Source organism: Emys orbicularis, chromosome 4 (genome assembly GCF_028017835.1).
Source record: "Emys orbicularis isolate rEmyOrb1 chromosome 4, rEmyOrb1.hap1, whole genome shotgun sequence".
NCBI classification, from domain to species: domain Eukaryota; kingdom Metazoa; phylum Chordata; order Testudines; family Emydidae; genus Emys; species Emys orbicularis.
Genome location: NC_088686.1, coordinates 12,058,388 through 12,073,007, shown reverse-complemented (window position 1 = coordinate 12,073,007; position 14,620 = coordinate 12,058,388). Strand labels below are relative to the sequence as shown.

General features: G+C 39.1%; 1 protein-coding gene across 1 annotated transcript in view; it reads left to right on the top strand.

Moving 5' to 3' along the window:
* Window positions 1-7,002, top strand: part of EXOC5 (exocyst complex component 5) — a 40,884-nt gene extending 33,882 nt beyond the window's left edge. The window contains exons 16-18 of the mRNA XM_065402932.1: window positions 1,868-1,976; window positions 2,595-2,810; window positions 4,756-7,002. Of these exons, the coding sequence (XP_065259004.1) occupies window positions 1,868-1,976; window positions 2,595-2,810; window positions 4,756-4,944 (514 nt within the window). The 3' untranslated portion in view covers window positions 4,945-7,002. The remainder of the gene's footprint in view (window positions 1-1,867; window positions 1,977-2,594; window positions 2,811-4,755) is intronic.
* Window positions 7,003-14,620: the final 7,618 nt, after the last annotated feature.

The following is a 14,620-nucleotide window of genomic DNA, read 5'->3' as shown; positions in this document are numbered from 1 at the left end:
TACAAGAGAAAACAAGCATTGCTCCTTGTATCCTAGCTCTGTTACCTTCTGATCGGTGAGGAAGAGTCTCAAAGTGTGTAAATTGCAAAGGAATTGAGGGGTGGTTTGGTAAAAATCTTTGCTGTGGCGATGGAAGGAAAGGAAAAATGGGAGAAAGTACAGAGATAACAATGGAGATTTTAGCCTCTGCTGCTGGAAATGCCGTAGTAGTTTAAACATCAAGTCTGAAATACTTAGACTCTCTGGAGCCACTGGTTCAAACCTAGACAGGATTGCCTGAGCCCTCAGTGTCGGAGTAGATGAATTAAGTTCTGTGTACAATAAATAATCTCTAAAGCTGTGTGGGGATTTTCAAAAGTGCCTAAGTGATGGAGAAGCACAAGTCCAGTTGGAAGTCAATGGTACTGTGTTCCCAAGTCACCTAGGGTGGGATTTTCACAAGCCCCTATGTGTTGCAGACAACTACATGTTTGTGGTGGCTCTGCAAAAGAGAGACCAGTTTTGAGACAAATCACTTATATAAGAATGTGGTTACTTGCACACCATTTTGTCTACATGAGCACCAAAATACCAGAAAGAACCCCAAGAACAGATCATGCTGGACTTGGGCATCGTCTGGTAACGAAGAAAGGTAGATTCCCAGGCACTGTTGGTTTCAATATTCTCCAGAATCTGACATTGTCTGATAGCAGACCCTTGAAGGGTATTCACAGTGATGGTTTCTTCCCCGGTAATGATTAGCAGAACTGATTTTAGTCCATGGGACCATCCTAATGAACTAGCATTGCTGTTCTATATATCGATATAGATTGCCTTACATGCATGTATATTAAAAATGGGAGTTAGAAATCAGAGTTACATCCCCCTGCTCTTCCGTTATTGACTGGGGCAAGGTTGTAGAGTGAAGTACAGCCAGAATGGGAGTCTGAGCTTCATAGGCATGGAAAATAATTAATTTGATTCCCTGTTTTGGGATTAGGTGTATTTTTCCCTCCCTCAAATCATGTGGCGCTTTCATAGTCCAAGCTATGTAGCTTCATTTTTGCTGATTACGGTCCCTAGAAAACAGTGAGAGAATCTGTTCTGAAAAAATGAGTGTTCCAGGGAGAGTCACTTGGGAGAATGAGCTCTATGTATTGCAGCTGCTTTGCTCTTCAAGCACTCCCTGGATCAGCTTTGGGACTGACTGTAAAATAAACCATTTCTGACTTTAGATAATGTTCAGGAAGGATAACTGCTAGGGGGAAGATGCAAGTAAAATTGCACTGGATCTTTCAAGACAAGTGACCAGATTCTTTCTTGTTACAAGTGTTTTGTGATGCTGTTTCACTTGAACTGTGTATTATTCTTTATGAAGTTACTGAACTAGGTCTAGAAAGTTCCCTTCAGAGTCTTTCTGGTTTTCCCCAGCAAAGAAGAGTGCCTGGCTATTCTGAAGAGCTGGCTTTAAATGGGTTATGTTTCAATTCAATTCTCCTTTAAAATCAGCTGGCCAGCACATACTGTATTGCATTCCAGGATAAAGAGAACTTTGGAGCAGAGACTTCTCAAAGGCGTCTATCTAACACTCATGCCCCTACCACCTTCAGAAAATCAGACTTGTCTTGTGTACTAAAATTGTATTGTATAGCAGCTTCAAAAATATTTTTGGTCTTTGCAGTTCATTTTAGCGTGAACGTCTTTTTATATTAAATGGTGAAACTCATTTAATGTTCATGAATTTGTAGAAGTGGTGGATAATGGATTTCTACTTCACTGTGCACTAATCACTTATATTTTTTGTGGGATCACTTCAGAATTTTTAAATGTTAAAACCAAGTAAATGAAAACTTTTATTTTAAAACACATGTATATTTTAACTTTAAAGGACACTGAATTGTATGATTGGTCAGATGAAGCACATCTTGGCTGCAGAACAAAAGAAGACAGATTTTAAACCAGAAGATGAAAACAGTGTTTTGATTCAGTATACTAATGTGAGTAAACAAATAGAGATTTGTCAGTAATAGACAGTAGCATTTTGAAGATAATTTGAGCAGTGTTGGCATTTTGATAGTGTATGTCCAATTACATGTACATCTGATTAACATTCAGGCTTGTTTCACTCTATGCCAAGGATTCTCAAACTCCTTCACAATGTGGACCCTAAACTTGGTGGGCGTATTCTCAGTTTTGTTGTATAATAGTAGTGTCCAACAGCCCCAGTCAGACTGGACGAGGTGCCGTACAAACACAAACTCCCCCTCCCCCAAAATACCATCTAAATTAACATGGACCAAAACTTAATAGAGAGTTTGTCATGGATCTGCCTTCCCATTTGCAGGTCTTTCCAGGGACAATGGCAACAATTGCTTACCCAGAAAAGTAATATTAGGGCAGTATTTAATGAATTTATGGATGTCTTTCAATGCAATTTTTCTGCTGAAAATGAGGAACGCCAGCAGCAAATGGTCAGCTGGTGATCCACAGACCATTATGTGTGAGCCAGTGCTCTATACGTTGCTCATCATTAATCTGAGACTTTGCTTTCCAAATGTTTTTTAAGAGGGGAAGCTTCTCTCTAATCAGTTAACTTACAAGCAATCTTTTTATAGGCCTGTGTCAAAGTATGTGGCTATGTCAGAAAGCAAGTGGAAAAGATTAGAAAGTCTATGGATGGTAAGAATGTGGACACAGTTCTGATGGAGCTTGGAGTTCGTTTTCATCGACTTATTTATGAACATCTACAGCAATATTCCTACAGTTGCATGGGAGGCATGTTAGCCATTTGTGATGTGGCTGAATACAGGAAGTGTGCCAAAGACTTTAAGGTTAGTGTATGTATACTTAATATGTATGGTGTTATAGAGGCATACATAAAATGCCTGGATAGCAAAACAATATTTTTGTTGGAAAATGTCGTCCTTCATATAGCCACATTTCACAACTTTTGCCTTCTATTCACAACCTACCATAAATTTTAGACTTTAGATTGCCTGAGTACCATGGCAGCAGCTTTAAACATTTAATAAATGACGCCAGCAAGACCATCTTTTCCGAATAGTCCTCATATCTATCTCCTAAATTCACTTGCTTTGTGTCATGAGCTTACCTGAGTCAGGTGAGCATCTCACAAAGCAAGCTTGTCCTGATTTTATAAATCATAATAGCCACCTGGGATTTAAAATTCCAAAACATAAAAGTCCTTTGGTGGCTTAACCAAATGGTGTAGTCAGAGTTAGGTCCCTGACCAAGCCAGGCTTGGTTAAAGCAGGGGAAATCCTTCCTCCTTGTTCCAGCTTCAACCAGAACTGGCCTTTGGAAGAAGCAGTCAGCCCATTTTATCTTGCCTACTGGGCCTTGATTGGCTTCTGTCTGCTTCCAGCCCTTCTAGCTGCTGGAGAACTAATCCTTATTGGTGCTGCAAGCAGCTGACCTTGAATGGCCTCTAAACAGTTCTTGCAGGTTCAGACTTGCTGCTTTTTTTCTCACAGACATATTCAGGTGGAGTGGGTCAAGGTGGTGGTGGGGATTTCAACAGGGATTAGCAAATGCCTGCTACACACCAACATGCATTATTTTGAATGTAATTCAAAAACACACTGAGTGTTTCCATGTGTATGTAGGATTGCACATTGAAATAAGTTAGGAATGTACGCACTGCCAGACAAGATAAGACCTGTGGTCCATCTAGTCCAGTATTCTGTCTTCAATAGTAGTCAGAGGCAGGTGCAAGAAACCCTGCATTAGACAGATGTAATATAATCTGCCCTGCATATTAGGTGTCCTCCTAATCCCTTTTAGTTAGAGATTTAAGACCACAGACATCTAAGGATTAGTCTCTTGTAAAATTTGTTACCATCCACTATTATAACTCTGGATATTCTTTTTATCCTAAACATCCCATCCCTTTTTGAATTGTGCTAACTTTTTGGACACAACTTCCTGTGGCAATGAGTTCCACAGTTTACTTTCATACAACATGTAAGTAATTTCCTCCTCCTGGATTTGAATTTGCCATATTTAATTTAACTGAACACCCGCTCATTCTTGTGTTTATGAGACCAAACAGAAGCTCCCAGCCGTCTCCATATCATTCATTATGTTATATGCTTTTAAAGTGTTATGAAGCTGGCTCATTTTTATTATTTCCAAACTAAGCTTCTTCAAATAGCAGAAGCACTTGTCCTTAATGAGAGTTAAGTTCATGGCAATTTTGAAGCTTTAATGAATCAAGGCCATGTCATTTTAGAGCACACAAAAAATCTGAAAAAATTCTTTGTGCAAACTATTTTTTCATGGTGGGATAACAAAAATAAAACCGAACTTTACCAAAAATAAGAAATAAGCGGGTAACTTCTTCCAGAAAGCTATAATTGCATGTAATTGGGTATTATAAAAATACCACCTCAGTCATAAGTAGTGTAACTATAATATTGGTGAGTGGTAGTGGTAGTTTGTTGCGGGTGGGTTTTTTTGTTTGTTTTTTGAACAATTTTCAAACAATTTTCAAATTCTCTGAATGGTCACATCTCACATTTGTTCTAAAACAAAAGTACCCAAATTCATATACATTTTAAAAAATTAAATCTGGCTTTTGAAAATTGCTTTAGTCTGTTTTTTACAGAGGACACAAATGAGTCTCCTGTGTGGAAAATAGCACTGACATTCTAGATGAACTTTGCAGCAGCTATTTCATTATAAGACTTACACTTACTTTGAGCATTTTTACTGTTTTTTTTTCTCTCTCTCTCTCTCTCTCTCTCTTTCAAACAGATTCCATTGGTGTTACAGCTTTTTGACACCCTGCATGCACTCTGCAATCTTTTGGTTGTAGCACCAGATAACTTAAAGCAGGTCTGCTCAGGAGAACAACTTGCTAATCTGGACAAGAACATCCTTCACTCCTTTGTTCAGCTGCGAGCTGATTATAGATCTGCTCGCCTTGCTCGCCACTTCAGCTGAGCGTGCAGACAAACACGTTGTACCATTGCCAGGCCGGGGGTGTTAGAAAGCACAGGGAATAATTTCTTATTAAACAGCAGTTGTCATTTTTGTGGGACAATGACTGTTCAGAACAAAACAGCAGCCATATTTAAACCAGAATTTATTTGAAGAACGTGAGCAGATATAATCCTTAATTCATATTCCTTAAACTACAGTTCCCCCAGATATGAATTTCTGCAAAACTACTTGCCACTAATTTTCCATTGGAAAAACGTTGGTGAAGGAAGGCAAGCGATAAATTGAAAGTATTTTAGTCCTCAATCCTGAATTATCTGATACCATTTGTTAGACTTTAACTACAGAGCATAGCGTAGGTAATGGATTACATAGAATAAAACTGTGTAAAAACATTCATCAATTTTAATGACTTAAACTTCAGCACAGCTAATCATAATCAAATTATCTTTGCTGATTGGTGTTTCTAAATCATTTCATTCTTTCAAAATGTTATCCTATGCTATACAATTTCTTGCTTTAATTAATTAGCTTTGAATTTCTCTGAGATGTAGGAGTAACAGAAACACTATCCCAAGAAAGATGTAATTTATTCATTGTATAGAACTTTAAGCTAAGCTAAATTGGAGAGGGGTTTTTGTTGTTGTTGTTGGAGCCCACTGGAATGTATCAACTTCGTATGAACTCATGGCACTCTGTTTATTATCTGTCTGATAATGGCACTTTTAGTTTTGAATATGTTCCTAAATGAATGCAACCACCTTGTTTTAGATTTCATTACTGTGAGGTGAAGATGCTTGTTGTCGGTTTAACATAATAGAAACTTGTTTGTTTTTTATTCTGTACATAAACAAATTGAGATTGTAACGGAAGTGAAAGGATGAGGTATAGCCCACACATTCGTCTGTAGATGGGAAGAATTTGTATTCAATCTAGCCAAAATCCAAAGCTGAAACTTCCTGTCCTAAAGTTAAACTATTCTCAATACCTGAGCAACATAAAATAGTTGAAAGTGCAGAAACTTCTCTTCCCCTTTATATATCTAATGCTGGGGATAACTATTATTGTATGTGTTTAAACAATAGGAACTTACTCAAGGTGCCTCTGAGATGGATCCATGTTGGGTACAGTAGCTGAAGTGAAGTAATGGGGATGATGAAATATTTGGGGTAATATTTCCCAACAGTTGAAAATTCTGTAGTAAGTGGTGACATTTTAGAGCCAGAGAGCTCCTGTGGAAACCAGGTATGAACTGCATTGTTTCCGTGTTCTAAGTTCCACTCATTATCACTGTGCGGATCATCTGTAGCGCTCTGTCTTAATTCTACTCTGCAGGCTTGGCATATTTTCTGCAGAACTTTCTCTCCCTTCTTCAGAGTAGGTTTTCCTAAAATCTACTTTGTCTCTCAGTTACAGCTATCCTCTGCCAAATTTTTTAAAACTTCCCAGGCTCAGTCAAAATTGATTTTTTCCCCTTTATTTTATATGGAGCAGAGAATTATATTGGTAAACAAGAGAAATCAAGTATGCCAGGTTTTCCTCCAAAGCATTCTGGGAAACTGTGGCTGCTTTGTCCAGATGTATAGCTCTATTCCTTGGCCATGGCAGAATCACAAAGAGTTCTGGATGCTGGAGGAGGCACATGCTTGTACTGTTGCCATTTTTAGAAAGCTCTGATGTGAATTCAAATTATACCTCTCTGTTACCTCTGTAACTTAAAGCCAACAATTTTAAGATAGTGGCTTTACTAACCAATATAAAATCTTTGTACAAAAAGTGTCAATTTGTAAACACTTCAGAACAGTAAACAAAACCACTAGGCATCATTTTAAGACTGCAAATTACAGAAGTGCTTCAAAATGTCTTGTGTTGTAAATTTCTTGTTTTGAATTATATTTTAAAATTATATAAAATGTACTCACCATATTGTTTACTTTAACTGTGGTGTTTTCCATGCATAAGTTCAGTGCAATATTCTCTATTATGTCTATTAAAATAATGATGAGATAACAATAGGTGAATACTTAGACATGTAAACACTCAATAAAAAATATTCCCTCCATATGCCTTTTTCATTCCATTCCATTTCCATATTCTTATCTTTATATGCAATTGTATAAATCCCCTTTATTAAAAAAAATCAAAAGTAATTTTAGTGATCACATTTATCGATAGTGTGGGCCTTCCCTTCCCACTTTTAAACAACAAAATAAAAAACATAACACAAACCTTTTATATAAGAGACTATTATTACGATGAAGTTTACTGTAAAAATAAATTTTGGGTTGGGATGCGGGGGAGCTATAATTTTTATACATTTTGAAGTTTATAGCTTTTATAGCATGTAATTTAGGAAAATATTTCCAGGAGTTTCTGAATATAATAGCAGTACTATCAAAAATACAAATATGCTTTTTTATGTGTATGTAATGAGTTAAAAGTACTACTTTTCTAATGTTCACTCTTGGAACATTGGCTTTTAACAGGCTGGCAGCCAAGTGAATGTTGAAGAGGAGGTATGTGTATCTGCATGTAATTATGCTGTCTCCAATTGGTTAAAATGGTTTTGCAGTAAATTATTGTAGGTTGGAAAATAAGCTGTGTTTTTACAAGTCCTACAATTTATTAACATGACTTGGTATTGTATTGTATTTGCATAAGTGCAGAGGGCAGAAAAAAGCAGGCTCTTCATAACAATATAACTCAACAAATATAAAAGAAAAAACAAAAATCAGGAAATGGAGGATGTGGTGGACGAGGATGGGGAAAAAAGGAAGTTCTAGGTGGTTAGAAACAGAAGATAGTAGAAAGACCATGAAGATGGCATAAGCTAAAAGGATCTGGAGAACAAGCAATTTGTAAGTAAAAAGCCCAGCACCTGAAAAGGGAATGCTAGAGTCCTAAAATATGATTTAACCGGGCCCATATATCAACAATATGGGAGAACAGACAGGATTGTGATCAGAATACTTTATACAAGATCCCATCCTTATTAAATGAGATACTGCATTCTGTGAGAAGTGGGAAACACACCAGCAATCTGCAGTTTAATTGGAGTGAAAGAAATTTTTCTAGAGCCAAGCTTGTTTTCTTTTTCAAGGCTATCAGTGGTCTGTAGAATGGTACATGACTGTTTGAACTGCAAGATACTGACATGCAAAATGTCAGTTTACTGTGGGTCTCAAGGAATCAGTAAAATAACTTGGTTTTTCTACCTATCTCTAAGTGCGTATAAAGCACCTACCATGGTTTTATTTAAGTGCTGCACATAACTTACAAATACAGTGAGAGGTGCCTCAAAGGCAGTTCGACGTCGTCTGTATCTAACTGGTGCCCCTCTGGGTGGATGTTCAGTTTCCATCCTGCACTAGATTGTATTCTGTTTCTGTGGGGAATGCAACGGCAAGGAGGTGCATCTTATTTGATTACCGAGAGGCTAGGGCTCTTCCTGCCCTCCTTTGGAAGTGTTCCCTGTTTGGCCTGCTGGCTCTATCCCCAGCTTCCTCAAGTCTGTGTATGGGTGCCAATAAACCTAGTGCGCAGAATGATCTTATCTGCCATGGAGGATTCCTGGAGGAAAGATGACCTTTGAGATAACGTTGGACTGTTGTGGCAAGGGCTTTGTCAATCTGTATCAGACCCCTGAGTTGACTCGGTAGTGCAGGAGGAACCGATGAAGGCTGTTGGGGGACAGACACCAGCTTCATAGCCCTCACCTCCTCAAATATCAGGAGAAAGAGCAGGCAACTATCCTCCCCGCTTCCTCTCTCCCCCTCAAGAAAACCCTCCCCCCCAAAAGTACCTTATCTGAGGGAGTGGGAGTTTGAGAGTTCAGTTACTGCTGACCACTCGACACTTGGCTATGATCTTTCCTGATCTGCCTGTGGGTAAGGCTGCACCTCGCAGGGATAATTCCCTTCTGAGCATTGCAGGCGGGAAGTGGAGCTGCAGGCTGATTTGTCCAGCACACACTCTCCTCGCTGGAAAGGTTTGTCTTCATGCATAGTGCTACACTGGTGCAGCTGTGCTGCTGTAATGAAGACACTATTCTGCTGATGGGAGAGCTTCTGCCATCAGCATAGTTAATCCACCTCTCTGAGGTGAATTTAATAAATTAAAAAATCGTGGGACTAACGTTTGCAGACCATCACTGCTTATCCCTTTTCCCCACTACCATCTCTGTCTTGCCTGTTTAGATTGTAAGCTCTTTGCGGCAGGAGCTATTGTCTCTTACTCTGTAAATGATTCCTCACTCTTGGTTGGCATTATCCTAATACTAATAAATAATAGTAAATTTGCAAGAGTTGGCAATGCTGCTATTGAGTGGATTTCACTTCCCAATCCCTCTTTACTCCTCTTGCATTAGAGTCAAGTTTCTTGGGCTTTAAATCACTGGAGTAGATTTCACCTTTTGATTAACTCCCAAACCTGCTTCTGCAGCTTGTAAGAAAACGTTTGTTTCCAAATGCCTTTGTATTTTAGTGATCTCTAGAAGAATTGCAGTTCTGTAGAAATTAGTTCTTTTTAGTGGTCTCCAGAGGAGGATGGCAACAGCTAAAAGTGGGTAGTCCAACCTGAAGGTGAAGGTGAAGGTGTAGTCAGTCAATATATAGTGTGGCAAGATCATACTGTTTCTAAATCAAAATGAGTTAGGCGTTGCCTACTGAGGAGAATGCGTTGCTGGTCTCCATTGAGCCGAGGTTAGACTAATGATCTTGCCAGTATTAGTGCAGTCATTTTGAACTTAGCAAAATACTGAATATTACAGTGCAGCCATAGAAAAGCCAGTTAACGTGAGCTTTAATCTGAAACCTTTTTATAACATTCATTTTATTGTAAACAATTCATTAAAATAACTTGCTAAGGCTTAGACAAGTGGATTTTTGAAGGCTGCTCATTCTACTTACCTATCCATCCAAAGTCAATTTGAGTCTGAATATATAACATTTTACTTATAATAGCAAACAACTTCAGAAAAGACATTTATTCTGGAGGCATAGAGTCAAACTAGACAGCAATGATGCATTACAAATATATAATTATTTGCACTAATATTTGAGCAGGTGGAATGGATTAGTACATGGTCAACATTACATTGCTGATAACATGTATTTTTCTGTATTAATATGTACTGTGCAACATGTATTAAAATGGTCAATAATTCATTTTAACAGTGATACCAATATTTATATTGCTGTGTTCTGCAGACAGCAGAACGAATTGGTAAAATTTGCAAAGCTGGGCTAGATTTAACTTTAAAAATATTTAAAGACCAGAATTAATTCTCTCCTTTAAAAAACAAAAGACCTTGCTATTTCTTTTTAAATGTCAGTAAAATTGGGAATTAGCAAAGTATGTATAATATCCACTGTCTGAGGGGATATTTAAAAGAGGGTGGCAGGGTGGGTGTGAAGAGATAGACAAGTGACTTACATAAGCTATTATCTCTAGGACAGGTAAATAAAATATAGAATTGAGTAAGCAGGAATATTTACTACAGATATAAAGGCTTGTCTACATGGGGACACTCAGGAAAATTAATCCAAATTAACTAAAATTGGGAATTTATAGTAGATTGGTAAAACCGCATAAAACCCTTGTGTGGACACTCTTATTTAGAATTAAAGTGGCCTTAATTCGATTTAGTTGGTCTTCACTTCCAAAGTGATTTAATATGAGACACCTTAAAAGGGCCTGAGCTTTAGAAAGTGCTGAGCACTCACCCTCTGAAAATCAGGCCCCTGTAACATGTCTGAGGTTGGGCACCCAATATTAGAACTGGTCGGGAACTTTTTCCCAATTTCTTTTCCATCAGAAAATACTGACCCATTGAAATTAAAACTTTGCAAAGACACTTACTGGTTTTGATTAAACTTTAGTCTGGAAGATTTCTCAGGGCTAGGCTGGAATTTCTGGTCATGACCACACAGTTAGGCTTGGTCTACACTAAACCCCCAAATCGAACTAAGGTACGCAACTTCAGCTACGTGAATAACGTAGCTGAAGTTCGAAGTACCTTAGTTCGAACTTACCTCGGTCCACACGCGGCAGGCAGGCTCCCCCGTCGACTCCGCTGTACTCCTCTCGTCTAGCTGGAGTACCGCAGTCGACGGCGAGCACTTCCTGGTTCGACTTATCGCGTCCAGACAAGACGCGATAAGTCGAACCCAGAACTTTGATTGCCAGCCGCCGAACTAGCGGCTGGGTGTAGACATACCCATAGTTTAGAGCAGGCTAGAGAGACTGTTCAAAGACTACCAAATCTGCCTTTCCCCCTTCTCGCTGCAGTCATGCACTGGCCACAGCTCACCTGGACGAGCAAATCTGTCCTATTTGCATATATGCAGGTATTGGTGTATACAGTCATCTCTTGCAGAAGCTTTGGACATGGCTGGTTTCTTTTTCTGTTCTATGTAACTTGTTTATCTTAAAGTAACATCATGTATCCAAAAAGCTTCTTTAAAATGTAATGGCAGCCTGATATGTATCTAACACCACCTGCTATTAGCATCAGTGTGAATGAGCACCCTGCTGAGATGGACAAATAAAGACTTGCTTAGCTATTGCGAATCATCTTGCTTTTGAACTTGCTTTTTCCCTGTAACAGTGAGAGCACAAGTAATAATTTAGAGGTAGAGGGTTAAGTGTCGCACTACTGGTTGAGACCACAACTATCTGACTGTTACCTAGGCAAAATAATGCATATTGTGCCAAATTCATTGGTAGTGTAACAGGCACAACTCCATTGACTGGAATGAAAATATTTAATTATTTTATAATCATGCACATTAGACACATACCTTGGGCTTCTTATATAATGGGAAATTTCCTTTGGAGCATAAATCCAGCATCACTTTGAAACCACTAATGCTGATTCAGTGTAACAATTCCCAGACATTTGAGATAAAATAGGTAAATTGCTTGGCTGAATTCTAATTTAGGAGAAGCGCATCACCATTTTCAAGTTGGTCTATTAACCCCTGCCCCCCCATACATTGCTAAATAAATTCGATAGCTGAGGATCAAAATTAGTTAAAGTAGTATGTAGGCATTACAATTTCAATTTAGCTGCTTCTGCTCAAATCACAAAATAAGCCCTGGTCTACACTGCGGGGGGGACTAGATCTAAATTATGCAACTTCAGCTATGTGAATAACGTAGCTGAAGTCGACGTATTTAGATAGACTTACTGTGGTGTCTCCACGGTGAGTCGACTGCTGCTGCTCCCCCCGTCAACTCTGCTTGCGCCTCTCGCGGCGCTTGAGTACAGGAGTCGACGGGAGAGCGCTCGGGGGTCGATTTATCGCCTCTAGACTAGACTCGATAAATCGATCCCTGCTGGATCGATTGCTACCTGCCGATCTGGTGGGTAATGTATAAGATAGAAGTTACCAAAATGTCAGATACATTGCTGGTACGTAAACTTAGCGCTAACCTTAGGGTATGCATATTGGATACAGCTCACTTTTTGGTGACTTGGATACTAGGATGGTACTTTAGTTAGAAGTTGGAAATTATCCTTTTCTGGGAATTGAAAAGTAACTTTGAGCTACTTTCGGGGGGTTACAAACATCTGCAGTATGAAGTACAATAGATAGTAGTCCCTGTAAAGATGAGGTAAGGGTTTTATGAAATTAAAACACTTTACCTAATAAAAATAAATTAATATTTGGTCCAAAAAAGTGCATAAGAAATCTGGGATGAATGGAGATGCAGGATTTATAGGGAAAAAGCAGTAAGACTGACTCTCTAGGAAATTATTCCAAAGTGTACACTCAGATTATACCACCAGGGGGAGGATGCCTTTTACATTAGTGAGATGATCCAAAATTTATCCATTAGTTTTTTAAGATACCGCACGTGTTGAGAAAACCCAAGGAATTCTTTGTGCAACTAATAATGCAATCCGCATTGCTGTTTTCAATTCAGACCCACCGTATGAGGTAGAGTACATGGAAGTGGGCAGCTTCGTGTTTTGTTTCATACAAAAATGGTGCATTTTAGAAACATTAGGGGCCTAGCTTAAAAGGAGAAGGGAAAAGAAAAACCCTAAGTGGATGCTTAATACTCAGCTGTGAACTCACGTTGTGAGGGCAGAAATGAACAGCAGCATCAGCTAAGGGACAGCGTTCATGACTCCTTATTTCCAGGTTTTTGGTGGTTTGAACTGGATCATTAAAGCTTATTAAAAAGTGTTTTTCCTTGGGAATTCTTAAGAGAGTGACTGGGGGTTGGACTGTCAAGCCAAGCTAGAAAATGTGTATTAGTTACACAATGTGGCATCAGATACAGGATTTTGCACACACATTGTGCTTTTAATCGGAAGCATTTATTATTGTTTGGGTTTTTCAAGTGCCAACAATCTACTTTGCGCTGCACAAGACAAAAATGAATCTAGTCCTTTCCCTGAAGAGTTTATAGCCTGTAAAAATAAGCATCGAAAAGATTGGATGTACTGGGGAGCCAAGAAAGGGGAATAACAGGGATTTTTTCGTTTCATTTTATTTTTGGACATAGAGCTATATGAATTCTAGGAAGGAAATGGAATGCAGCCAGCTCAGGGAGGAAATGTGTTGTGATGCAAAGCATGCAGCTACATTCTCCACCACAATGGGTGACTGAAATGGAACCACTGAAAGAACGGGGAATATAATGACCCGTATTCTGGGCAGGACGCTAGGGCTAACAGCCCTGCTCTTCAGAAAAAAACTTGCTGTGGATAGTCAGCATCAGACCTCTCCTCTGAAAAATGAGAAGAGTACCACCTGCTGAATTTAGGTAACTGTACTGTGTATATAGGCATTTACATAAACCCATGCAGACCGAAAGGTTTGGCTAGATCCCAGTCAGAGGGCACATCTCCTTTAAAGGTGATGCTCAAGAAGGCCATGGAGAAATTCTGGCTACCACTAATTCCATACCCAGAAAAGCTCAGTTAAAATAGTATGGCTTCTGACCTTCTGGTGTATTACTGTCTTTATGATTATGCGACACACACGGTGAGAGTGAGTGCTAATATCAAAATATATTAAATCCGCCTTCTTCCTGGGTACAGTATGTGGGAGAGTCTGACTGGCTAGGAATTTTCTCTTCCAGCCAATTTTTCTTTGACACAATGCCAATGAATAATGAAGTTTCCTACACCATTTATGAAAGTTCAACTCCTTTCTTTAGCACAGGCTGAAGTCTGGGCAGCGTGATCATCTCTCTTCGGGTGGCAAAGAATCAAAGGCGTGCCGATACCTGCCTGATCATGTTTAAAATCTTGTTGAGCAGTCACAGAGGCACGCAAGGCTCCCCATAGCTTATGGACATTAAATGGTGGTTGACTCCTCAGGGCTTCAAGGTAGACTTGGTGGTGGGTAAATCCAGGCCCTCAGTGAGGAACTGGCCCTTCTCCAAACGTTGTTAACATACAAGCCAAGAAAGTCACTTTAAACCAGCTGCCCTCATTGCTTTGACACCTGAAAATTGCCTGGCTCCCAGGAGGGCATTTGGGTTTCATTTTTCCACTGCAAATGGAAGAGTCTATAGCTGGCATAATTTCATTAGAAAATTCTGTGAAGAGAGGAAGGCTTGCATTGAGTGGACTCCTTCCTATAAGTGTTCAATGGCATCTTTATCAGGACTGCAAGTACAGTTGGTTGTATAGGCAGGGCCTGGCATCTGGGTTTATCTC